The sequence below is a fragment of the Oryx dammah genome, unplaced genomic scaffold (assembly GCF_014754425.2).
Source record: "Oryx dammah isolate SB20612 unplaced genomic scaffold, SCBI_Odam_1.1 HiC_scaffold_18, whole genome shotgun sequence".
Taxonomy (NCBI): domain Eukaryota; kingdom Metazoa; phylum Chordata; class Mammalia; order Artiodactyla; family Bovidae; genus Oryx; species Oryx dammah.
In genome coordinates, this window is record NW_024070202.1 from 114,574,338 (window position 1) to 114,601,218 (window position 26,881).

At 40.3% G+C, this 26,881-nt stretch overlaps 1 protein-coding gene across 18 annotated transcripts in view; it reads right to left on the minus strand.

The window, feature by feature from the left end:
- Window positions 1-26,881, minus strand: part of KMT2C (lysine methyltransferase 2C) — a 246,845-nt gene that overhangs the window by 140,257 nt on the left and 79,707 nt on the right. For 14 of the 18 annotated variants that reach the window (XR_005724389.1, XM_040260110.1, XM_040260119.1 and 11 more), the window contains exons 4-7: window positions 22,207-22,348; window positions 16,203-16,403; window positions 12,660-12,805; window positions 11,598-11,707 (exon numbers count right to left, since the gene is read on the minus strand). Coding sequence is in view for 17 of the 18 variants with exons in the window: in XM_040260110.1 (XP_040116044.1) it covers window positions 11,598-11,707; window positions 12,660-12,805; window positions 16,203-16,403; window positions 22,207-22,348 (599 nt within the window). In the remaining variant the exon portion in view is untranslated. The remainder of the gene's footprint in view (window positions 1-11,597; window positions 11,708-12,659; window positions 12,806-16,202; window positions 16,404-22,206; window positions 22,349-26,881) is intronic. The other 4 variants (XM_040260112.1, XM_040260108.1, XM_040260123.1 and 1 more) reach the window with 1 other exon arrangement.

Genomic DNA, 26,881 nt, shown 5'->3' on the forward strand with positions numbered 1-26,881 from the left:
AACTGGACATGTAAAAGAAGGCTATTAGAACAACTTCCTCATACCATATGCAAAAATAAACTCAAAATGAATTAGAGACTTAAATGCAACATCTGAAGCAATAAAACCTCTAGAAGAGAAGACAAGCAAAACATTCTTTGACATCAATTAGATCACAGCAATATTTCTTCTGGATCTGTCTCCTGAGGCAAAAGAAATAAAACCAAAAAAATAAATGAATGGGACCTAATTATAACTTTTACACAGTAAAGGAAACCATCAACAAGACGAAAAGATAACCTACTGAATGAGAGAACATCTGCAAGCAGTACGACAGATAAGGGATCAAAATCCAAAATCTAGGAACAGCTCATACAGAATATCAGAACTAAAGACTTCAGTTTAAAAGATGGGCAAACGACTAGCATACTTTTCCAAAGAAGACATACAGATGACCAACAGGCACATAAAATGCTGAACATCAAACACCTGTAAAAATCGTTATCAATGAAAAATCTGCCAATAACAAATAGATGACCCTTTGTGAAGATTTCCTATGTCAATCTGCTGAAGCTTAACCCATACTCTAAAACCATCTAAAGTATTTCCTACTTTTACAAACACCCATTCCACCTTCTTCCTTCCTAAGGCTCTCAATTTTGTTCAGATGGCCTCTTCCAAGCAGCAATGAGCTTTAGAGAGGTAGGTACCATCCCCTGCCCCAGAAGAGAATCACAGTCTAACCAAATGGTGGTTGTCCCAACACTTGTATTAGTTACTGGTTTAAGGCAATTGATGGGAACTAATTCTAGCTAATGAGTTGTTAGGAGAAACCTGCTACAGTAGAGAAAAGCATATGGAAAGGATTTCCTTGAATTAAAATAAAAAAGCTTTCCCCCCCCATTTTTTAATTAAAAAAAAAATGTTATAATGAGGGTATGACCCTAAGAGCTCCTGCTCACCATGTTCTGATTATGAGAGAAACTTTACCAAGGAAAAGACTAACACATTGTGTGTACACAATGTAAAGATAGTAAGAACCTGGCATCCTGAAGCCAGGGAGCTACTCATCACCCTAACTTCTCATTCCCTACGGGTAAAATCCATTGCTCATCAAGGTAAAACTCAACAAAGCCTGACACCCAAACGGAGACCACCAGGCACACAAAGAAGCAGGGAAACACGGTCTATACCGATTACAGTCTTGAAAACTGACCCCGACTGACAGAGATGTTAACATTACCAAATAAGGACATTAAAACAGCTCTTATAAGCACATTGAATATGTTCGAAAAGCTAAGCAGAGACATGGACGGTATAAAAAAGTCCAAGTCAAACGTCATAAAATAAAAACACCTAGGATGAACTTACACTGGATATTATAACAGCGTATTAGAAACTGCAGAGGAAAAGATTAGTGAACTCAACAACAGTAACAAGATTAGTGACTCAACAACAGTAACAACAAGAACAATTCAATCAAAGAACAGACAGAGGAGCTGAACAAACACCTTCCCAGAGAGACACACAGGTGGCCTACAGGCACATGAAAAGATGCACAATGTCACCAATCATTTGGCAAATGCAAATCCGAACTGCCATGAGCTATCACCTCACTAAAATGGCTATTATCAAAAAGGCAAGGAAGAACAAGTGTTGTCAACGGCAACCCTCCTACACTGCTGGCAGGAATGGAGACCGGTGCAGTCACGATGAAAAACAGTGCAGACATTCCGCAAAAAATTAAGACTAAAACAACGTATGATCCAGCTGTTCCACTTGGCAACATAAAAACGTGGATTCAGAGAGATATATGCATCCATACGTTTACTGCATTATTTACAGTAGAAAGATGCTAAGTGCCCGTAAGTGGATGAATGAACAAAGATGTGGTGTATATATCTGCAACAGAATACTACTCAGCCAGTGTTTTTTTTTAAGATTTTTTTTTTAATGTGACCATCTTTATAGTCTTTTACTGAATCTGTTACATTGTTTCTGCTTCACGGTTTGGTTTTTTGCCCCCAAGGCATATGGGAAGTTTAGCGTCCCAACTAGGGATCAAACTCACAATCTCTATATCGAAGGTGTAACCACTGAACTACCAGGGAACTCCCTAAGTCACTTACTAAAAAAAAGAAAAGAAAGAAATCGTATCACTTGTGACAACAAGCAATAACTGCCAAAGACTTTCTAACCACAATGATAACTATAAATTCACATCCCCAAAACTGCGATAAACCACCACCCTTGAGGAAAATCACACATCATCAAATTGTCCAAAATCAGTGATACAGAACTACAATCATCCATATAAAAAGACATGATATGTTCAGTTCAGTTGCTCAGTCATGTCCGACTCTTTGCGACCCCATGAACTGCAGCACACCAGACCTCCCTGTCCATCACCAACTCCCAGAGTTCACCCAAACTCAGGTGCATTGAGTCGGTGATGCCATCGAACCATCTCATCCTCTGTCGTCCCCTTCTCCTTCTGCCCCCAATCCCTCCCAGCATCAGGGCCTTTTCCAATGAGTCAACTCTTTGCATGAGGTGGCCAAAGTACTGGAGTTTCAGCTTCAGCATCAGTCCTTCCAATGAACACCCAGGACTGATTTCCTTTAGAATGGACTGGTTGGATCTCCTTGCAGTCCACGGGACTCTCAAGAGTCTTCTCCAACACCACAGTTCAAAAGCATCAAATTCTTCGGTGCTCAGCATTCTTTAGAGTCCAACTCTCACATCCATACATGACTACTGGAAAAACCATAGCCTTGACTAGACGGACCTTTGTTGGCAAAGTAATGTCTCTGCTTTTGAATATGCTATCTAGGTTGGCCATAACTTTCCTTCCAAGGAGTAAGCGTCTTTTAATTTCAGGGCTGCAATCACCATCTGCAGTGATTTTGGGGCTCTCCCCAAAAAAGCATAGAACAAAAACAAGGATGACACCAGACTATGCCATCCTGTGTCAGAAACAACATAAGCAAGAAGAGTGAATCACCGCATCTTTAAAGTACTGGGATGAAAAGTCACCTAGATTTCTGAACTTGGCAAACATGCGTTTCAAAGGAAAACAGAAGCACTTTGGAAATGAAAATGCTGAAAGAATCTATCACCTTGCAGACCTGCCCTGCAAGAAATGTTAAAGGACTTCTTCAGGCAGAAAGAAAATGGTATCTGGATCGACACCAAGGGATGAAGAGACTAGCATTGGTAAATGACTCAGATGGTAAGGAATCTGCCCACAATGCAGGAGACCTGGGTTTGATCCCTGGGTCAGGCTCTGGAGAAAGGAATGGTAACCCACACCAGTATTCTTGCCTGGAGAATTCCATGGGCAGAGGAGCCTGGAGGGCTACAATTCGTGGGGTCACAAAGAGTCGGACTGAGTGACTAGCAACACAATACAATACAGCATTGGTAAATAAACAGGTAAGTATATTTTAAATTCTTTTTATTATTTAATTCTCTTTAAAAGATACACTTACTAAAAAAAAACCCAGTATCTTAAGGAGTCTGTAACATGTGAAAGTCAAATGCATGACAGCAATAGCACAAAGTCCAGCAGGGAGAATGGAAGGAAATCAAAGCACACTTTTATAATATATACAACTACATAATATCACTTCAGGGTGGACTGTGGTAAGTGAAAGACATATACTATAAACTTTAAAGAAATCAATAAAATAACAAGGCTTACAGACATACATCGAAGAGAGTGCACATTCAATTCCAGACCACCAAAGTAAAGCAAGTTACACAAATTCTGTTTCCCAGTGCATATAAAAGTTATATTTATACTATACTCTGTTAAGTGTCCAACAGCATTCTGTCTAAAATGAAAAAAGTGTACAGACCTTAATTTAAAAGTGCTTTACTGCTAAAAGGTGCTAACCATCATCTCTGCCTTAAGCAAGTCATAATCTTTTTGCTGGTGGAAGGTCTTGTCTTGACGTTCAATGGCTGCTATCTGATCAGGGTGGTGGTTGCTGAAGGTGGGGATGATTATGGAGATTTTTTTTAAAGACAATAATGAAGTTTATAAAGTCAACTGACTCTTCCTTCAACAAGCAATTTCTCTGTAGTATGCAACACTGTCTGACAGCATTTTACCCATAGTAGAACTTCTTTAAAAACTGGAGTCAATCCTCTCAAATCCTGCTGGTGCTTCGTCAGCTAAACTCATGGAATGGTCTAAGTCTTTTGTTGTCATTCCAGCAATCTTCACAACATCTTCGCCAGGAGTAGACTCACTCTCAAGAAACCCCTTTCTTTGCTCATCCACCAGAAGTAACTTATCTGCTTGAGTCTTATCCCGAGACTGCAGCATTTCAGTCACGTCTTCAGGCTCCACTTCCAATTCGAGTTCTCCTGCCGTGTCCACAACATCTGCAGTTACTTCTTCTGCTGCGGTCCTAAGGCCCTCAAGGTCATCCATGAGGGCTGGAATCAACTTCTTCCCAACTCCTGTTGAATCATCATGGCATCTAGAATAGTGAGTCCTTTCCAGAAGGTCAAGTGACTTTACCAAGATCCATCAGAAGACTCACTACCCATGGCAGGTATAGCATTATGAAACTTATTTTCTCAAATAATAAGCCTTGAAAGAGAGAATTACTCATTGATCCATGGGCTGCAGAATAGCTGTGTTTACTGGCATGAGAACATTAATCTCCTTATACATCTCCATCAGAGCTCCTGGGTGACCTGGTGAACTGTCAATGAACAGTAGTATTTTCAAAGAACACTTTATTTCTCGAACACTAGATAATAACAGTGGGCTTAAAATATTCAGTAAACCATATTGTAAACTGATGCACTATCATCCATAAATATTGCTGTATTTATATAGCACAGGCAGAGTAGATTTAGCATAATTCTAAAGGAACCTAGGATTTTTTTTTTTTGAATCGTAAATGAGCACTGGCTTTAAGTGAAAGTCATCTGTTGCATTACCATAAACAATACAGTCAGTCTTTCAAAGGTTTGAAGCCAGGTACTGACTTCTCCTCTCTAGCTATGAAAGTCCTTGATGGTATCTTCTTCCAATAGAAGGCTGTTTTGTCTACACTGAAAATCTGTGGTTTACTGTGGCCAACTTCATTATAATTATCGTTCCTAGATCTTTTGGAAGACCTACAGCTTCTATATCAGCACTGGCTGCTTCATGTTGCAGATGGCCTCTTTCCTCAAACCTCGTGAACCAACCTCTGCAGCTTCAAGGTGTTTTTCTGTAGCTTTTCTCAGCCTTTGTAGAGTGGAAGAGAGTTCGGGCCTTGCTCTGGATTAGGCTTTGACTTTAGGGAATTTTGCGGCTGAACTGACCTTCTATCCAGGACACCAAGCTTTTCCATGACAACAGTAAGGCTGTGTTACATCTTTATCATTTGTGCCTTCGCTGGGGTAGCACTTTTAATTTCCTGAAAGAGCTTTTCCTTTGCATTCATAACGTGGCTAACTGTTTGGCACAAGAGGCCTAGCTTTCAGCCTATCTCAGCCTTCTGCGTCTTCCTCACTAAGCCTAATCATTTCTAGCTTTTGATTTAAAGTGAGAGACGTTAAGACTCTTCCTTTCGCTTGAGCACTTAAGAGACCATTGTAGGGTTATTAACTGGCCTAATTTCAGTATTGTTGTGTCTGAGGGAACAGGGAAACCTGAAGAGAGGGAGAAAGACACGCGAATGGCTAGTAGGCGGTGGCGGAGAGAGAGGAGGGTGGAACTAGATTTCACATGCCACAGCTAAAGATCCCACATGCTTCAACAGAGACCCAGCACAGTTAAAATATAAAATAAGTATTTTTTTTTAATGCATGCAAAAGGAATCAACAGATAAACACAAATGGGACAGAGAGGAAGACTTTATAACATTAAATATATATAGTCTCAATATTACAAATAAAAAGCAGAAGATTGTCAGGTTAGATTTTTTTTTTTTAATGTGCTACTGCAAGAAACATGCTCTAAATATTAAAATACGAATAGGGTAAAATAAAAGGATGGAATTACATATACCATATTTACATTAGTCAAAAGAAAGCTGGGATGGGTATGTTAATATCAAAGTAGCTTTCAGAGTCAAATACAGGATTTTTCTGTTACAGTCACAGGTATCCTTATCAACAGCTTCCCTTTGATCGAAGTTTACGAAGTTCTTTTAATGTAACCACTAAATCTGTCACAGCCTCCCCAGGATGTGCAATAATTCGTTGCTGTAAACTAACAAGCACCTACTATAGTTCTATAGACAGAAACATGTTGAAACTGAGACACAATCCAACTTTATTTCAATGCAAAAAAAGGGGGGGGGAGGGGAGCGGTGTCTAACACCCATGCCCAAGACTACCATTCTTAGAAAGGCCTGCCTACCTAGATGGCATCAGGAGGCTGGGTTTGGAGAGGGTTCCCATGGCTCCCGAGGTGACGAGGGCAATTTACTGTGCCTGGATTATCTGTGCAAACAACGTGGCCTTCCCTTCTGGTACGTGACAGGCAGGAGGGCCTACACGACCAGCCCCCAGTAAAGACCTTGAGCGTCTCAGGGCAGAAGCAGCAGACACGTCGCCGTATTTCCCTTGCTGGAGGACAAGGGTGCTCTGTGTGACCCCTCACGGGAGGGAGAGCACCGAGGAAGCCTGAACACAGATGCTTCTAGACCTCGTCAACATCTCTTCCCATTAAGATCTTTCTACCGCATCAGGGCAGTAAGCCTCAGCCATAATTACAACTCTGTCACGAGGCCCTTGAGTCTGAGCCACTCTCCAGTGTAGACGTGGTCTTGAGAACCCCTCAACACAAACAGAGAACTCAGGTATGCGAGTGTTTCCTTCCTCCTAAAAAACTGTAAGGTAAAATGAAGACTAACTAACTGATCATTTTTTATTTTACACTGCAAAGCACTAGGATTATATAAGAAACAACAGTACTAGATAACATTATTCATAAAATAGGTACCTGGGACCATCTTACAGACATACAGACCATGTTTTCAATGATCTTATATAAACCTACTTTCAACCGGTTAGAGAGTGTGCGGAGATTTTTACTGTTATTGTCATTAAGGCTTTTTTAAACAAAAATTACATTTACATTACATTGATTACCTACATTGTAAATCTGTACTCCCACCTTATTACAGAAAAACTATTTTTATTCTTTTTCAGTCTACAAAAAGAGCCCAAAGTACTTTTTTAAAAACTTAAAACTCTTCTTGTAGAAATTAGTTGGTTTTTACACATACAAGTGGCACAAAATCAGCAGAATGGAATTGCAGTATGTACTCAGTCGCTCAGCTGTGTCCGACCCTTTGCGACCCCATGGACCACAGCCTGCCAGGCTCCTCTGTCGGTGGAGATTTTCCAGACAAGAATATGGAGTGGATTGCCATGCCCTCCTCCAGGGCATCTTCCCAACCCAGGGACTGAACCCAGGTCTCCCACACTGTAGGCAGATGCTTTACCGTCTGAGCCACCAGGGAAGTCCAATGATGAGGGTGAAAACAAGAAACTATCGATTCTAAGTGGAGAGCTGCTAGGAGTAATGTTTTAAGGTTTGGTGGTACCCTCCAGGAATCCAAAGAGGAAATTAAAGGAGAAAAACAGTTTAGCGTATTCTTCTATCTAGCAAAAGATAAAAGTTCCCGTGGAAACACTGAAGAACAATCTGAGGGAATTTCCAGAAAAACTGAACTGCTTGATACTGAATGCAATTTACCAACTGAGGAAATAATGTATTCGTTTTAAAATGGGAATAATGTTGCTGGTTGCAGGGGGCTCGGCAGCCTCCGCACTGCTGCCGCTGGGCTCCCTCTGCACAGTGCACCATGGCCAGTAGGGGCCAGCAGGGGCCAGCAGCGCACTCCCCGCCCTGGGCCACCACTCCCCGCCCTGGGCCACCGCGCTCAGCACTGCCCTTCACTGCCCGGCTCCACTCAGGACACGACTCCTTGAGGCACCAGAGATAAAATGACAAACCCACACAGGATCCACGCCCTCGTGACGCCTACAGCCCTAGTGGGGGCACCAAAAGTAATTCAGTGCTCACAGTAACAACATAAATTGACACATGGTAATTGATGGAAAGGAGAGACATGTATGTTCCAACGACAAAAAGGACACGTACTCAAACATTTCTTTCTTAAAAGATGTGAACAACCCAAAAGTTTAGAGCGTACAGACACCCCCATCTGAGCTTTGCATCTAGTTCTTTTCCATCACCTTAGATTGAAAGGTCCAATTCTACTTCAGTTTATTTCAGCATCTGTCGAAGGTTTTTTAAAAAAGGATTCCTACAAAAATAGGGGGATCTAAACAGAGGCACATGTTTTCAACGACCATTTTTCAATCCCAGCCAAACTTCTCAAAAATTAGCCAGCAGAGTTTCACTTTCCAGAGTCAAAAAATATTAATTTTTAACAAATGGGTTTAAAACATACATCAACGCTTTAGAATATTTTACTCAGAAAATTCTGTGTCCAAGATTTTTTGGCAACAAATGTGAGAATATTTTGTTGTTTGTTTGAGTACAAACTTTCATTGTTTCTGGCAATAACCTAACAATAGACACAGTTCCAAACATCTGTTACCAAAATGCTCAACCCCAGCACATGTTTCTTTGAGAAGTCACTGCATTCTCATTGCTGAAACATCACCTTTATCTTGAAGAGACAGATTAAATGTTTATTTTCTTTACAGAGGCAGGTACCATAATTTATTCAGTCACATGCTGTCCTAATAATGGTCAACAAATTTGTGACACCGTTTTTTTTTTTTTTTTTTTGTAAAATAAAGCCTGTTCTGGGCTCAACAGCACTTTTACAGACTTTGCCCCTAAGGAATCTTTTGAGATTTCAAAGACTGTCATTGTCACACCTCCCCACCCTCATCACTTAAGCAGAACTATAAAAATGTCCTCTATTTTAGAAGGGTTCTTCTGACAAGTATAAATGTATAAACGTGAATAAAATTCACCACAGTGGTGACCTCCTTGAACACTCTGGCACTTATTTTTTTCTCGTACCTATGAATGATTCCATGAATGATTTTTAGTGCTATTCATTTAGGCCACAAACATTTCCTGAGGAATGACCAAAACAGAAAAAGACAATTATCAGAATGGCACTCTTATCTAGTGAGGAGAGACAAGACAGGACTAGTAAGTAAATACACACTGTGTTAGAGGCCGGTAAGTACAGAGGAGAGAACAGTCCACCAGGGGTGTGACGGAGGAGGCACCTGAAACTTTCAACAGGGAGCCCAGCAAAGACCTCCCAGATAAAGGAAACTTGAGTAAATACCTAGAGGAAACGAGGGAGGAAGCCATGCATGCATCTGAGGAGAACAGTCAGCACAGAGGGAACAGGAACTGCAAAGGCCCAAGGTGGATGGATCTCAGCAAGACCGAGGAGGTTAGGGCAGCAGAAGGAAGGGAGGGAGGGGAAGGGTTACTGCGAGCAACGTCTCAGAAGCGCCTGAGGGGATCCTGAAGATCAGGGAGACCCAGCTGGTCAGTAATGACTGGCTTTTTTTTTTTTTTTATTCTTAACAAAATGGGAAGTAGCTAAAGAGTGTTAAGCTGAGAAGTGATGTAATTTGACCTTCGCTACTTATTTATCTATTTACCAGTGTGGATCACTCTATGGATGAAAACCCAAGACTATCATTAATTTTTGTTATTGCTCAAGTTGGTCCAGCTCTTAGGAGCTCCTTGAGGTTGGCTCCTATGCTTTCAACAAGTCCCCATCTCAGTCAGCACTTCCTTGCTTTCAAGAGCCTTGGTCCTCTTTATTGGAGAACGTTGGTTACAAACCAAGCTCTGGGCACTTGACAGGCTCACTGCTAGAAGTCCCTGCTTCTAGGCTTTCAGAGAGGACAGAGCTAGGAGATACACACATGCATACTAGCACTTGCATATACACTTACCTGGATTTCAGCATCTGTCCATATAAATACTAAAAACCGTGAGTTTGTATTGATGCCTCTGATAACTCCATTCTAACACCACAAGAATCATTTTAGAATAGTGCTCACTAGATTAAAGCATGTATGTGCAGTTTCTGTTTGATTCTGTCTTTAGCTTTATGGGTATCCAGTCAATACACTATTTTTCAGGGCTCAGTTTCTTCTCTACCCCCTTCACTGTGAATTTGGCTACTCCTTTTAAGGTTCCCCCAGAGCCCAGACAGCTGTAATTGCTTATTTACAGGGTAGGTGAAACATTCCTATGGTTCCAAGAGTCAGAGCTATACAAAAAGATATAATAGCTTATTTAACCATTCTATTCTGTGTGGTTATTTAGGTTGTTTACAGTATTCTGCAAATTAAACAATGCTAGCAATTATTAACCTTTAATGGCACAAATTTCTGTATTATTGAAGGCATATTTTCAGGACAGAATCTCAGAAAGGTCAAAAGATAAGTGCATGTATAGTTTGTGAGGCACTACCAACCTTCTCTCCAGATGATATGCACCCATTTGCATTCCAGGCATATGAGTGCCCATTTCCCTGTGGCCTTATCAAAAATAAGTTCAACAACCCAACACCACAAAGTGCCTTTTCACTTTTCTTCACTGCCTTTCCCATAATGCTTCTGCTTCTCACTGTCAGAAAATATTCCAAAACTACTGTTAAGAAGCTCAGGGAAGAGCCAGCTCCATGACCTATCACAACGATGACCTGGCCATCAAATACGCTAAGACTATGGAAATCATTACCGGGTATTACACTGTTCAAAATGTGGTAATAATGTAAGCCTTTAAATGTAAGGCCACACTTCCAAAACAAACACTCTAACTTGACTAAGGTTAGAGGTGAGAGTTACTCATCCATTTAAATTAGGTCAATTTGATCATCTGAGTAAATCAAAGGTTACAGTAACTGAATAATTACTTAAATCTAAATCCTTGTCTCAACTATACCTTTGAAAGGTTTACCTGTATTAAATCTGTGTAATTTCTATGGCAAAAAATTCCACTTTTAATATTCCTTTGGAAGGCCTGTTTTCACTTCTCCCAAACATATTTGTCAAAAACCACGGGGAATTTTTAAGCAGCAAAGCCACTTTACTTCACAGGGTTTGTTGCCTTTATAGATAGAAGGTAAATGCTACATTTATTTTTTGATTTAAAGTCACAGTGAAAGCTCTGAAAGATGGCAGACTGTGTATATGGTATCGCTTTGGGATAGTGCCAGAAAGACAAACCAAACTGCCAACTTGACTGAAAAGAAATTATTTTAATCAATTTTTAAAATAGTAAATAGAACTAGCTCACATTGTGGACTAAAGACGTGTCAAATCCTGTCTCTCCTAATTTAAATCTTCGTCAAAGAGTTTTGCCTTAAAAGTGTAAGATGCCTAAGTACAGTCAGTAATCTCCATTTCTAAAAATTTTAATTTCTTATTTAAATGTAAATCATTTAAAGATTAGTGTTTATTGCACAACTTAACATACTATATAATCTAGTGGTCTGCACAAACTACCCTTGGATATCAATAATTTCCTATTTTAAGGGTTTTTACATTTCCGTAATCATTTAATAAATCTTACAAGTGAATCTTTATGTTGACACAGCAAATGTTATAAAGTTTTGGTTTAAATGTGTGTTTCTTCTACTTACTTCTGTGCTCCCTGAGACAACAGCTCTGTCCACGTTCACTAATAATGGTTCTTCCATCTGGCACACCCCCAGTGACCACTCCACACAACGGTGGTGAGCCCAACAAGTGCCTAACATGGTTAAAGTGAAAAGAAGCAAATAAGTAAACATTAAACATATTAATGCTAATAAGTAAAGACGTAAAACCCTTCAGTCGATCGATTCTAACATGTGAATATACAATGCCTCCTATATTTGTGACTCCACTGAAGCAGCCCTTCTCAAAATGCATCATTTGGGAACTTTCGATAAATGCCAATCTTAGATCACAACCAAGCCCTACGAATCAAACACTCTGGCCGTGGTGCCCAGAAATCTATGTTAACAAACCCTCCAAGTGATTCCAGCACACACTGTATTAACGACTGCTTCTTCAAGAAATTAGTTTCTAGTCACTTTATTTAAATATTACTGTGTTTTTATTTGATATATTTACATAAAGGAAATTTATTTCATACTTTATGACAAACTATATACATACTACTCTTCCATTGCATTCCACACCAATCATCAATAACAACTCAGTCTTTAAATTTTCTATCACTTGAACAATTATATGCAGTTCAACTGCACAATGAAATTTACTCAAAGCCCCAACTGCACTGAGTCATAAATATGGGCTACTACACTGTATTACAGGACATTCACATGGCTAAGATCTATTATCCTTCACCCCTACTTTAGGAAGACCCAGATTGCCATGGTTCCAAGTTTTCACAGATCCCTTTATAATCTATCTTTCTGCAATTGTCAGATTTCCATGCCACTGCTGTCTACACAAGCGAAATGCAAATATTTATAAAAGCATCCACAGCCCAGTTATGACCCTGTGCAGATGGTAAATAAGTTAAACATAATTAGACAATTTACTTTACCTAAGCAGGCATATTTAACGAAGATGTTTTTAAAAACGGTGATAATTATTTCTAGATGAATGCTATTTACTATTAAGTTGATAACTGGCTCAAGTTAAAAAGCCTTGCAAGAATTAAGAGGTAGCTATTACTGAAGACTGGCTCATACCTGTAGGATCAAATAAAGCTTGGACATCAATGGCATCAGGAAGGCCAACCAGACTGAGCTCATCCCACAGGTTCCCAGGCTGATCGTCTGAAGCGGTCTGCGTGCTCACACTGACATAAGCCACGACACTCTGCTGAGGCCGTTCCCTGGAAGAGAACACAACACGAAACAGATGTGAAAGTGAGAACAAGGAGAAAACTGCTCCGCTTCGCAACAACTTAAATATGAGGTATTGCCAAATCAATTTTAATTCATTTCGCATAAACTGCTTATAAAACAACTTCTAGGATGTATGTCATTGTTCATAGCACTAATATTAATATAAAACTGGGTAGCTATATCATGTAAGCAACAACTAAAAAAAAAGTCTCCAAATCCATAATGAAATGCTACAAATCTCTAATTTTTTAATTGACACTCTACTATTCTAGTCAGGCACTGTATGTTGTCATATAAAATGAATATTTCCTTTGGCCTTACTTAAATGCTTAAAAAACATAACTTGAGCAAATCAGAAATCTCAAACATGCTTTATGGTAAGGGCTACCAACAACAGAGCCAGCAGTTAAGTTTACAGAAAGAAAGGTTATTGCCCAGGGGAAGTGAAAATCCACTACGAAGTGTGACCAGGGAGGCAGGGGGAGGGGAACGTCTCAGCAATCTTGACAGCCGATCTATGCTGCGACGCTACACGTACCCTCCGCTAAGACTTCACCTCACAAACCAGAAGCCAAAAGCAAAACCAAAACAGCTCCCGGTGACTTGGGAATAAGGGAAATAGTGTAACAACAGCAAAAAGTTCCTGATAAAAGTGAATGCTGAATAAGATATACCACAGATGGGACGTTTCATACTTTCAAAGCCCTAAAACTTCAGATATTCATTGAGATTGGTAAGTAAACAATGACTGCTAATGTGTCTACCAGTAAACACGGGAAACCAGATAGTTGGCACTAAAACTTCAATTTTCTCCTGATAAAGTATTCAGTCTGATGATAAATTCTGGATTAAGTCACTACTGAATATAGGTCATAACTCACTGCACATCTGTCTGCTGGATATTTATCATGATTCCTATTAAGAGAAAATCAGCACAATGACCAGGGAACTAAACTTTTTTAAACCTGGAATCATCGAAAGAGAAAAAGTATTAACATTTTTCAGTAAGTACATTTAAATATCAAACCATGTACAAAATAACCAGTATTTTTTATGTGCAGCATCAGAAATGCACAGACTCACTTTTTTTTAATTACCATGCTATGGTAATTCCAAGTCCACCATGCTATGCTATGCCCACGGTGAAACAAATGAGAACAAACCTTCCTATAATTATGATCTCTCCCTTTCTGAAAATACACCTTCATTACTGCCGCTGCTGCTGCTAAGTCGCTTCAGTCGTGTCCGACTCTGTGCGACCCCATAGATGGCAGCCCACCAGGCTCCCCCGTCCCTGGGATTCTCCAGGCAAGAACACTGGAGTGGGTTGCCATTTCCTTCTCCAATGCTTGAAAGTGAAAAGTCAAAGTGAAGTCGCTCAGTCGTGTCCGACTCTTAGCAACCCCATGGACTGCAGCCTACCAGGCTCCTCCATCCATGGGGTTTTCCAGGCAAGAGTACTGGAGTGGGGTGCCATTGACTTCTCCATTACTAGTCACTGCCAATATATCGGGAGGAAAACGAGACCAACAGTTTGTCTATAATGATGAACAAATTGAACATATTTTCTTTACACCAGAATTTGATGGGGGCACAGGTATAAAAACCAATGGAATGACTAAACATTCTATTACTAACCAGTTCCTAAGCAGTAGGTTAGTCAAATTTGACTTTAAGGTTCTACAGTCAGTATGTATGCAGACAATGTGATGTCAACCCTAAGGGTGACAGGAGTCCGGCTTAGGAAAGAGCAGAAATACACACCGCCCAAAGCTTAAGTCTAAAACAAACCAAAAAGAGAGGAAACTACTCCTTGATTATACATTCTTATATTTAGTACACTGTGAGGGAAAAACTATTTTAAAATCCTGCTTTTCAAATTAAAAAAATTAACTGGCTGTCTATCTGGTTTACAACTCATTAGCAACATAAATATTGTAAATATTTAAAATCATTACCAAGCTAAATGATTGCCAAATTTTGAAAACATGCTTTATTCCTAAGGTCCATTAACTGGCCTGTTATCATCACGTAATAACTTGTTAAACACTTAAGTACATATAAAGACTTTCACTAAACCAAGGTTATTTTTACATAATTATTTTTAGCTCATAAAAGTTTTCATTAAAAATTAACTAAGCTTATAAAATAAATAAATGAAACCCAATTGTACTTCCCAGAACAGTTCTTTATTAATTGCCATCATTCAAGGCAGAACATCAGTATATAACTTGGTCCAGTCCGTTAAATTTACTAATGACTGATGGACTTTGTAAGTTTCCTGGACTTCTGATATAGTTTATTAGAATGTGAGCACTCAGTTGATTACAAAGGTAAAGTAAGCCATGGCCTTTAAAACACCAAAACTTTAAATACAGTACTTCTGAACTTCCTTAAACTGTTCCACCTTAAATTCTTTTAAAAGAGTTTTTCTTGTTATTGTTTCATTTCCTACTTCAGGTCTTCAAGGCATTGGCAGCAGTCCCAAAGAAGGAGCCAATCAAATAAGCACAACACAACAATGCCTCAGTCCTAAACCCTGGACGGCAGCCAGGCAGGCACTTGGGCGATTACATCATCACCCTCAAGGGCCAGAGCTGGTGAGCCTTCCAAGCTAAATTAATTTTTACACTTTCTCATCAACCACAGAAACTTCTACTCCCTCAACTACTAAAGTCAAGTCCACGTATGAAGATGGCCTTCGAACAAAACTAAAATATATTTTAAAAATTTAATTCCAAAAATAAACATATTAGGTAAGAGTTTTAGGGAACTAAAACATCCATGAATATAGACATACATGGATGATTATACAAATGGTAAATGTTTTTTAATTACATTTTATTTATAACTATATACATACATGTAAATTCTTTGATTTAAAAAAGACCTTTAACTTTAGAAAGGGTAGCTGTATTATAGTGTAAGTGTTTACAGGACAGTTCACCATTCTCCAAAGCGTAAACACAAATAAATAAATGACACTTAAAGGACATGAGTAGTAAAAACCACTTTGGTTTTGCTATTCGGTTATGTTATATTCTTACAAACTATTTAAAACATTTAGAAAAAGGAAAGAAAGATCTCATTAATTTTTAAAAATTTTCATTCCATTTATATGAATCCCCTCTAGGCTTATATTATGTTCTTTAAAGTTTTCTTCTTTTTTGTTAACATACAACTAAACTTTTTTTTAAACAAAGAAGTTTTTGAGAAAATGAATGTTTGCTGGGTTAATGGTAAGTCATAAAGCATTGTATGGATGTTGGAAACACAAGAAATCGTTTGGTAACAATACCATTCATATAGTCTTAAACATTTCAATGAAAATAAACTATATATAGTCTTACTGCATTTGACCCATTTATATTCAAAATCGCTTACTTTCTCTGTCCTCTTTGTTTTCGTGGTGCCGAGTTTTGTGTTTTCTCACAAGTTCCATTGCTGTTGTCATCAACGTCTTTCTTGTTAGAAGGCTGATTTTTCCATGGCAAAATAAACCCAGGCGTTACTCTAAATTGTTTTAAGTCTCCTTGTCCTAAGGAACTTTTTTCACCACAGTAACAAAAAGCGCAGAGCTGTTCACTGGCAAAATGAAAAGGAAGAAAGACAGAGAAGTACTTTTATTTAACGATTTCAAGTTCCAGACAACTGCAGAAATGCTTGTGCTTTAAAATTAAATACTGTCTTTAGTGCAAGCTAAGTGTTTAAATCTATAGTAATTAAACATTTACAATTCTATTTTTCTACAGCATGATTTTTAGAAATAGTAAATATACCAGAAAATTATATTTTGTACTTAGAAAAACAATTTTACTTTAAATCTGATTCCGAGAAAAAAAAAATCAAAGTATTAAAAAGGAATAAAGTAAAAGCTAAGGTTGGACAAGACAGTATGGTTTAATGGCCACTCAACTATATCCCAGCTGTGTAAAGCAAGTGGTAAACAAATTTTATTTAACCAGATGGAACATTCATTATGCATAATACACACACAGATACACAGATACACAAACATAAACCTAAGTGGGTTAACGAGCAGTTAGTGATGGAGTGGGGAGGAAGGGATGGACAGGGTCTAAGAGCAGTGGGAACAGGATGAAACTGGAACAGTGAGACCTCTCGTTTGCTACACTGTAACTAAGGCAGGTACACGACATCACACACTGATCAAAACTCAGAACTATGTAACACAAAGAATGAACACTACTGCAACTATGAACTTTAGTCACAAGGTTTCAATACTGGTTTATCAGTTGTAACAAAGACACCACACCAATGCAAGATGCTAACAACAGGGGAAAGGGAGGCCGGGGAGGGTTGGGAATGGGGACTCTTCCATCCGCTTAATTTTTCTATGAACCTGAGGTTGTTCTAAACAATAAAATCTATTATTTTTTTAAAAAAAGAGACCACTTTAAAAGCTAAAGGACAAAAAAATTATTATTTATGGAAAATATACTTGGTAAGGGAGCTTAGGAACAAAACAGAATGAAAAAGAACCACTCCTCTTGGATGTATTTTCTCTTTACAACATAGTTATGGCTGCTGCCCTCAAATCTTTCTTCTCAATTATTGAAGTTTCCACCATCAGCTCTGTAGTCTCTACCCCAGTCTTGCATTAACAGGTGATAGGAATTATCCACAATCTTTTAATGTAAGTTTAATTCATACTGGACCTCTCTTGACAAACTGCCTTTAAAAGAAAAATAAGTTACCTATTTTAAGTTTTTCCAATATTATCTATTTCTGTTTTGTAATAAATGTGCTGCCTATAGATACACACACACACACACACAATTACATGTGGTCTATTTTCAGAAAAATAAAGTCCAATGTGGGAAAAGTGTTCTTCTTGCCTCAAGGATGCTATCCACCAATATCCTTGTACGTTTTCTTCAGCATACCCTGTTTCTGGTTTGTTTTGTTCCCTAGAAACATTACCTATGAGGAGCAACAATCAGATGGACATCAACATCAACTGACTAGGAAATGGAGCAACACTTTTAAAGCATTAATACTAACAAAGAATAGTTTAACCTTCAATTTATATCCAAAACTAGCACTCAAATGTGATGGTATAATGAAATTCTTCCCAAGTCTCTGTTCAGTTCAGTTGCTCGGTCATGTCCGACTCTTTGCAACCCCATGAACCGCAGCACGCCAGGCCTCCCTGTCCATCACCAACTCCCAGAGTCCACCCAAACCCATGTCCATCAAGTCAGTGATGCCATCCAACCATCTCATCCGCTGTCCATCTCATCCTCATCCTTCTCCTCCTGCCCTCAATCTTTTCCAGCATCAAGGTCTTTTCAAATGAGTCAGCTCTTCCCATCAGGTGGCCAAAGTATTGGAGTTTTAGCTTCACCATCAGTCCTTCCAATGAACACCCAGGAATGATCTCCTTTAGGATGGACTGGTTGGATCTCCTTGCAGTCCAAGGGACTCTCAAGAGTCTTCTCCAACACCACAGTTCAAAAGCATCAATTCTTTGGTGCTCAGCTTTCTTTATAGTCCAACTCTCACATCCATACGTGACCGCTGGAAAAACCATAGCCTTGACTAGACGGACCTTTGTTGGCAAAGTAATGTCTCTGCTTTATAATATGCTATCTAGGTTGGTCATAACTTTCCTTCCAAGGAGTAAGCGTCTTTTAATTTCATGGCTGCAATCACTGAACTCAGAAATTTCACCACACAACAGATCCACAACGAAAATATTTTGAGAACTATTCAAATTATTAAAGAAATAGGAAATGTTACATGAGAAGCAGGATATAAAGACAGACAGCCCAGAGTAATTTATTGCTAAGTTTAAAGGACGCGCAAGGGAAACTCCCAGCTTCTGTTCTGGAGGTGGAAAGTCACGGAGAGCTCTGGCCCCATGGTCACAACATACAAATTCACTTTTCTTGAACACTTCTGATACAGAAGTCATAGAGCAGCCAATTCACCTGCAACTGAATGAAAGGTGCTTCCACAAAGAGAGGACACACAAGCACTTGCTTAACCTGAGGAAGAGGCCCCCAGATGTCGTATAAGCAGGCTTATGAATTCAGTGACAATTTTATAAATTGCTCCAGGCCAAGCGGAGGCAGTATGAGACTACACAGCATCTGGGACTCGGAGACACACGGTGAATTCTAGCCCCATCACCAGCTTCCCTCCGCACCCCTCCCCAGGGCCTCAGGGCCACTCCTGGGGCCTGGGGAAGAGCCCTGGGAACACACCAGTCACGGGACAAACCTGGGGGCAGAAGTGAAGCAATTCAGGGAGGGAGGAAGACACAGAGACCCAGCCAGATCTTCCTCCTCCACTTTCCCAGGGGGAACAAAGGCCACAGGCTGTCAGAGAGAGAGAAAAAGTTTCCACCTGCAATGCTCAAGACCAGCTGTAGATGGAGGAACGTGGAGGAGGGGGCAAGGCTCTGTCCTAGACCCAGACCAGACCAGGTCTCCAACAGGCCCCCAGGACAGAGAGACACCTTGTTCACCTGCGAGCAAAGGTGAATCAGAACAAGAAATGTCCTGCCAATCCACTCCACACCACGAGTGGGAATGCAAAACAGCACAGCTACACTGAAAAATATTTCAGCATTTAAAAAAAATTACTTCTCTCTTAGGTATTCAACTAAATGAAATAAAAACGCTATGGTTCACACCAAAACCTGCAAGTGAATATTTATCCCAATTTTATTCATAACTGCCCCAAAGCAGAGATTACCCAAATATTCCTTAACCGGGAAATGATAAACTGCAGCAGGCACCATAAACAAAAGCCACCTCAGCAATAAAAAGCAAACAGCTACTGACATATGCAGCCACACAGACGACTCTCCGAAGCATAATGCCAAGTTAAAAGGCCAGAATCAAAAGGACACACGATTCACAATTCTATTCATATGATGTTATTGCAAAGGCAAAACTACAGGGTCAGAAAATAGGTAAGTGACTGCCTCGGGGAGAAGATGGGATCAGGGGTGACAGCAAATGAGCCTGGGAGAGTTTTTCAGTGTGACGGAACTGTTCTTTATCTTTGTGGTAGTGATTATATGACAGTATGCAACTGTCAAAACCCACTAAATGGGTGAATTTTACTGTATATAAACTAAACCTGAGTTTTTAAAAATAAGCAAAAGGTTGGGGGGCCGACAAAGAAAACAGAAATAGGATGTATTTAAATCACTAGAAAATGAAGTGCTAGATGATCAATGCAAAGAGATATGAAAATGATAAAGCATTTATACCGCTAAATCTAAGAAATCAATTAGGACTGTAAATCTGAAGTTCAAATGAAATTCATGAAAAAACATGGTCAAAGCTATGGTTTTTCCAGTGGTTAGGTACAGATGTGAGAGCTGGAGCACAGAGAAGGCTGAGCGCCAAAGAATTGATGCTTTTGAACTGTGGTGTTGGAGAAGACTCTTGAGAGTCCCTTGGACAGCAAGGAGATCAAACAAGTCCATCCTAAAGGAAATCAACCCTGAATATTCACTGGAAGGACTGATGCTGAAGCTGAAGCTCCAATACTTTGGCCACCTGATACGAACAGTTGACTCAGTGGAAAAGACCGTGATGCTGGGAAAGACTGAAGGCAAGAGGAGAAGGGGACAGCAGAGGATGAGATGGTTGGATGGCATCACCGACTCAATGGACAGTTTGAGGAATCTCAGGGAGATGGTGAAGGTAAGGGAAGCCTGGCATGGTGCAATTCATGGGGTAGCAAGGAGTCAGACATAATTTAGCAACTGGACAACAACAACAACAACAACAACAAAAATGAGTCTTGGGAATTCCCTGGGGTCCAGTGGTTAGGACTCAGTACTTTCACTGCTGGGCTGGGGGTTTGATCCCTGGTCAGGGAACTAAGATCTTGCATGCCTCAGGGTGTGGCCAAGGGGGAAAAAAAAAAAAAGAAACATGAACCTTCAGGGATATCATCTTAAAAACAATAATATGCAACCAATAGAAAAAAACTATCAATGCAATAAACAGCAGAAAAAGAGGAGAAAAGTATTGCTTTCACAGAGTTCACATAAAAGGGGGACAAATAATCAAATGAACTGCTGGGAAATAAAAAGTGTCACAAAGGGAAATAAAGCAGAAATAATGGGTAAATGCAATGCAGACTGTTTATTTTTTATCTTTCATTTTGAAAATTTTCAAACTTTCTCCAAGATGTTGAACATGGGAGAGATTTGAAATTTTTAGTATTATTGAAATATTTAATGTAAACAGAAGAGATGGCCATTAAAGACAGTTTGAGGGAAACTTGATTTATGTTTTAGAATCATCATTTCTGCAACTGCACTAAAAACAATCTGGACTGGGGAAAGCAAATAGCAGTGGCAAAACCATCTAAAAGGCAGCTGCTGCCTCCTAAGGTTAACGGGGACTTGAACCAAGAGTGGTAGGAAGTTAAGACACTGAGTACTTGTCTGGGACATCTTCTAAAAGTCGAGCTACAAAATTTAGGGTGTGAGGTGTGAGAAAAGACAGACATCAAGGATTAACTCAAAAGGTTTTGGCCTAAACAACTGGATGAATATTGGTGATATTTACTGAAATGAAGAAATCCTGGGGAGAAGATTTGGGGTAGGCACAGGGTCGAGAATCAAGAGTGGTCCTGGGCCTGTTACAGTGCAGTGTCTAGAATACTCCCAAATAGTGATGTCAGGCAGAGAGATGGACAGCAAAGTCCAGAGTTCAGAGAAAGGGCGGCCCTGGAAATTCAAATGTGTGTTCATCGGCACACAGACAGGACCTAGCTATCAGACTGAACAGAAGTGAACATGCTGAGGACTTCAACCTGAGGACTGCAGCATTACAAAGCTGGGGTGTCTCCACCGAAGCCAGCAAAGACAAAACAAGGAGGGAGAGGGGCCAAGAGCAAAAGACAGAAAGCATTTCACGGAGATGGGAACAGTCAACCGATGGATGCTTTCAGTTTTATTCATGTCTTCCAAGAAAGATCTAAAAACTAACAAGACTGCAAAGCTGAAATATACACAGAGGTTATAACATCCTATATTTCTTTTTTTTAAAAATGAGAGAGGGTAAAGAAGAAGAGTATAAGCTTACATTTACAAGTAAATAAGAAAATCAGTCCTTATGCTCAGAGTTTAGACTTTTTCCTTTGTCTAGGAGCTGCACACTGGAAACACCCTGCTCTGGTCTGAGGGGAGCAGAGTAACAGGCCAGACCACCGCTCTGTCCTACAGCCACGCAAGCCCCAGACTCACTGCACCCCAGGGACACACAGAGCTACCAGCTCTCAAATTCCACCCAGGCTTGCGTCCTAAGCTTGCGCTGTCTGAATTTCCTCTTGGTCAACTCACTGCCCTTCTTCCTGTCACTAATCTCTGACCCAGCTGCATTCCTTCTCGAACCTGATTTTGGCTTCCACACCAACAGAGACCAGGGAGCTTGCAGATTCCTCAGACACAGAACGCTGAAGGGCTGGGACCGGCTGCTTGCTGCTGTCCACTTCTGCTTCAGCATCCTCTTCTGCTGATTGTTCTTTGATTTCTGCTTAATAGTAAAACAAGAGAATATAAAAGTCATTTTGCATTACATCACTCTTGGATGAATTTATCTATAATGCATATAGCATGAAGGAAAAAAAAACTAAACAACAAATGACAACACGTAACGAACACAGGAAAAACTTTTATATTTGTTGTTCAGCTGCTAAGTTGTGTCCGACTCTTTGCGACCCCGTGGACTGCAGCACGTCAGGCTACATATAATCAAAATAATGTAAAACAGCATAGCTTTCCAAATTGCCGCTGAGTTAAGTTTCAATCTTAGTAAAACCTGTTAAGAACTGTTAGGAATTTTCAGGATTACAGCAAGTCCTCCACAAAACAAACATACTTTAAGGTGACTCATAAAAAAATTTCTTCATAATTTATGAATTGAAATTACCATTAATTTAAAACAATCATGACACAGTCTCTAATTGTTAGCCATTCTAAGAGCAAAATGACTAAAAAGAACACACCTTGACTCCACTGCCTTTTTCAGTTAAGCTCAAGACTCCTACCCCGACACTACACATACCTTCTTAGGAGGCAATCTAACTCTGAGAGGATTTTCAAACACCATTAGTCCTAATATCGTCCCCCTCTTTAAGTAAAATGATACATCCACACTGTCTCCCACACTGTACTGTTAGACATTAACAGGCACAATTCCTCCACCAGCGCTCCTAATAAAATCCCATGCTCTTGGCGCCATCTTTCTTTCCTGGCGTGAAATTTACCGGTTACAGCTTTCTGCACCACCATCCCCAAACCAAAGAAAGAAAAGCAGCGCACAGCAGTCTCAGCGCCTGTCTCTCCTCTGGAGGGGCTGCCCTGCACTGCCTTCCCCCTCGATGAGCCTTCCCGCACAGCGTCCGTCCTCCTGCCATGCAGAGTTCCCTCCACCTCTGCTGGCAGCAAGAAAGCGACCAACCCAGGGTCCGCTCAACATTCTGGAAATGCAGGGGCATCAGGGATCACTACTGGCGTGGAGCCCTGAGGGCCTCTTCTCGAGCACCAGTTCCACCAACTACTAACTAGGCAGCATGATGTAGAAGTCACCTCTCTCAGCCTCAATTTGCTCCCCGTTACGTTAGAAAACCACCTATATCTCATGAGGTTGTTGACAAAGATTAAAAGGTCTAATACCTGTCCCTTCAGCTAGTTTGAGGCCTCCAAATGTGAGTACAGCTCTCTATATGTCCTTTATATATTCATCTTTCAAGAGCATAATTTTTATCCAGGTTTCAACAATCTCCCGTCTTCCTGAATTTTAAATCAGTATCTCTAGCCCTAACTCGTCTCCTGAGCTCCAGACCTCACTTTTGCTGCATACAAGGCACATCCAGCAGCTTTAACACCCACTTAGATATCAAGTTTGATTTCCTGCCTCTCAGATCACCACTTCACCAGGACTTCCCTATCAAGTCTTCTAGATTCAAAATGAACTTTAGGGAGCTATTCTGACAGTTTCCCTGGTGCCTCAGACAGTAAAGCGTCTGCCTACAATGCAGGAGACCGGGGTTCAATCCCTGGGTCAGCAAGATCCCCTGGAGAAGGCAATGGCAACCCATTCCAGGACTCTTGCCTGGAAAATCCAATGGACAGAGGAGCCTGGTAGACTACAGTCCACGGGGTCACAAAGAATCAGACACGACTAAGCGACTTCACTTTCACTTTCATTCTGACAAATAATTTTGAGAACTAGCAATGTTTACTTAGACTGTAAATCCTGTCAAATCATTAATGATGAAATGAGGCATCAGAGATGATTTTGACTTTCCTATTTAAAATAATGGTTCTTTTTCAAGTTGAAACAGAAAACTTGATCATAAATTAAGTGCTTGTGGAGCCTATTAATCATAGTGTCTCTCCTGTCTACCCCAGCCACAAAACTGGTATAGAATCAAATCTAGAAATACAAAATACATTTGTAGCAAAGAAGGATTATAAAAAGTTCTGCAGTTTTTAGTATATAAAAATGTTGAATTTCTGTATAACAAAGGACTTCATAAACAAAATTTTAAAATATATCACAGATGGAAACACATGTGATTTGTATCCCCAAGAAGGTATTCAAGTCCAGAATATGTAAAGAACTCCACAGATGAACAAGGCACATAACCCTGTAGAAAAAAATGGACAATGGACAAAAATCCATGCTCTCTGTTATTCAAGTCTTAGTAGGGCTTGACTTTATTTCCCAGCCTTTCTTGCAGCTCAGCATGCCAAGTTCTCACCAATAGAATGTGACCAGAAGGGACCCCGCAATTTCTTCATCACCTGAAAGGGAGGGTGCTCTGGACCAAACTATGTTCCACCTTTCGTATGGACTGGACCACAGAGGTGTCAGCAACCCTTCTGCAATAATGCAGAAGGGAACACCACTCTGAGGAGGGCAGAGAAACTAGACGGAAGGAACCTGGGTCCACAAATAACCACAAGGAACAAAGACATCTCATCAGCCTGGACCGCACCCTCTCAGAAATACTACATGAAGGAAAAATGAATATCCAAGCCACTGCTGTATCTGGGCATCTCTGTTACAGCAGTTTAACCCATGCTCTAATTAACACAGAAAATGGCACCAGGTGTGGAGAAGTACCACAACAAAAACTGAAAATGGGTAGGCTGACAAGGAGGCAAGAAAACAGTAATAGCAGTGTTTGGAAATCAACGGACACCTTTGATGCTGTATCAAAACATGGGTAGTGCCGTGACCTGCAGTAACTTGAGAGGCAGACCAGCTGCCTCCAGAGCTCTAGGGAAAGCATCTGGAGAGACACAGAAGTTATTCTATGGTGCCTGCCCTCTAGCGCTTTTGCAACCAAAGACAGAAAGGAACGTGGGACTGCTTGAGAGAGTCTCTCTGCCCATAGGGTCAGACACAGCTGAGCACACACATACCCAAAACACTCTGCGTGCCAGGTCACTTCAGTCGTGTCCAACTCTGTGGACTATAGTCTGCCAGACTCCTCTGTCCATGGGTTGCCATTACCTCTTCCAAGGGATCTTCCCAAACCAGGGATCAAACCTGAATCTCTTAAGTCTCCTGCATTAGCAGGCGGGCTCTTTACCACTCGCACCACCTGGGAAGCCCCCAAATACCACAAAATGACAAAATACTTTATGACCATGTATAAAAACACTTTATAAAGAAGCATTTCATTTCTACCCAGAGATGCCCAGAGCACATGTGTACCATTTCCACTACTAGGTAACAAGAAAGGGTAACAGTCAAGAGAAGAGATGAGAACTATAAAAGGGCAATAAGAAGAGGGCCTCAGAAGTTTACAGACAGTGGGTCAGGTGGACGAGGGCCATGGCACTACATCCTCCCAGAGCCTTCTGCTAAAAGCCAGCTCCAGTTAGCCTCACCCCCAAATCAGGAGCCCTCCAATAGGGTATGGGCTGCCTGCTCTCTCTTAATATCTCGCTAACTACCACTAGGGCCTCCAGTTAAAACTTTTCTTCCGGCAAATCGAGACACAATCTCAAGTATTTCCTTGTTTTTATCCCCCTCCAACAGAAAATACATAACACCATAAACAATTTGGGGGTTCTGTTTATTGCTTATTGTACCAAACACAGGAGGCAGCGCCCCACTACACACTCTACAAAGCAGCTGCTGTACCTGTGTTGCAAACCAGAGCCCAGCACAAAACCGAGATATTCAGTAACTGTTTAATTAACTGATTAATTATATGTTGTATACTATAAAGCAAGCAAATAAACCTTATTGTAAGGCAACAGATAAATCAGAAAAAGCACAAGAAAATAGAAACCAAGCTTGTAATGGGCTGCGTGTGCCTCAGTCTCCTCCAACTCTTTGTGGCCCCGTGGACAGCAGCCCGCTGGGCTCCTCTTTGCCCATGCGCCTCTCCCGGCAAGAATACTGCGGTGGGCTGCCACCGCCTTCCCCGGGGGATCTTCCCAACCCAGGGATGGAACCTGTGTCTCTCATGTCTCCTGCACTGGCAGGGGGATTCTCTACCACTGTGCTACCTGGGAAGCCCTTTAATGGGCTATTATTTGGTAATTACATTCGTCAACACCAACACCCATTTTCTACTACTTACTTACCCAAACCATACGCATGCTTCTATGCTTTTGGCAACCACTAAGTAGAACACACATTATTTTTCTCTCTCCTAACTTCATCTCCACAGAACTGGCAATACTTTTCTTGCTTCCTTTATATAAAATTCTAAGACTACAGAAGAAAACATATCTAAGAAACTGTGTGATCATGTCCTTTCCTTCTTTTCAACAGTGGTGCTCAAAAAAAGTATGCATTCTGAACTACATTTTCCAGTTGTGTGTTTGTAGCTTACTGAATCTAATGTATCCACTACATCCAAAATGTGCTATAAAGCTAAACAATTAGCACAATATCAGAAATAGCAAGTATTTTACTTATCATATCTTTATTCACTGAACTACTTAAAATGTTGACACTGATTAATAATATACTGCTTTCACAGGGCATATAAAGACTTTAAAATGTAAGCTGACTATAAATATATACACAAAACTGTCA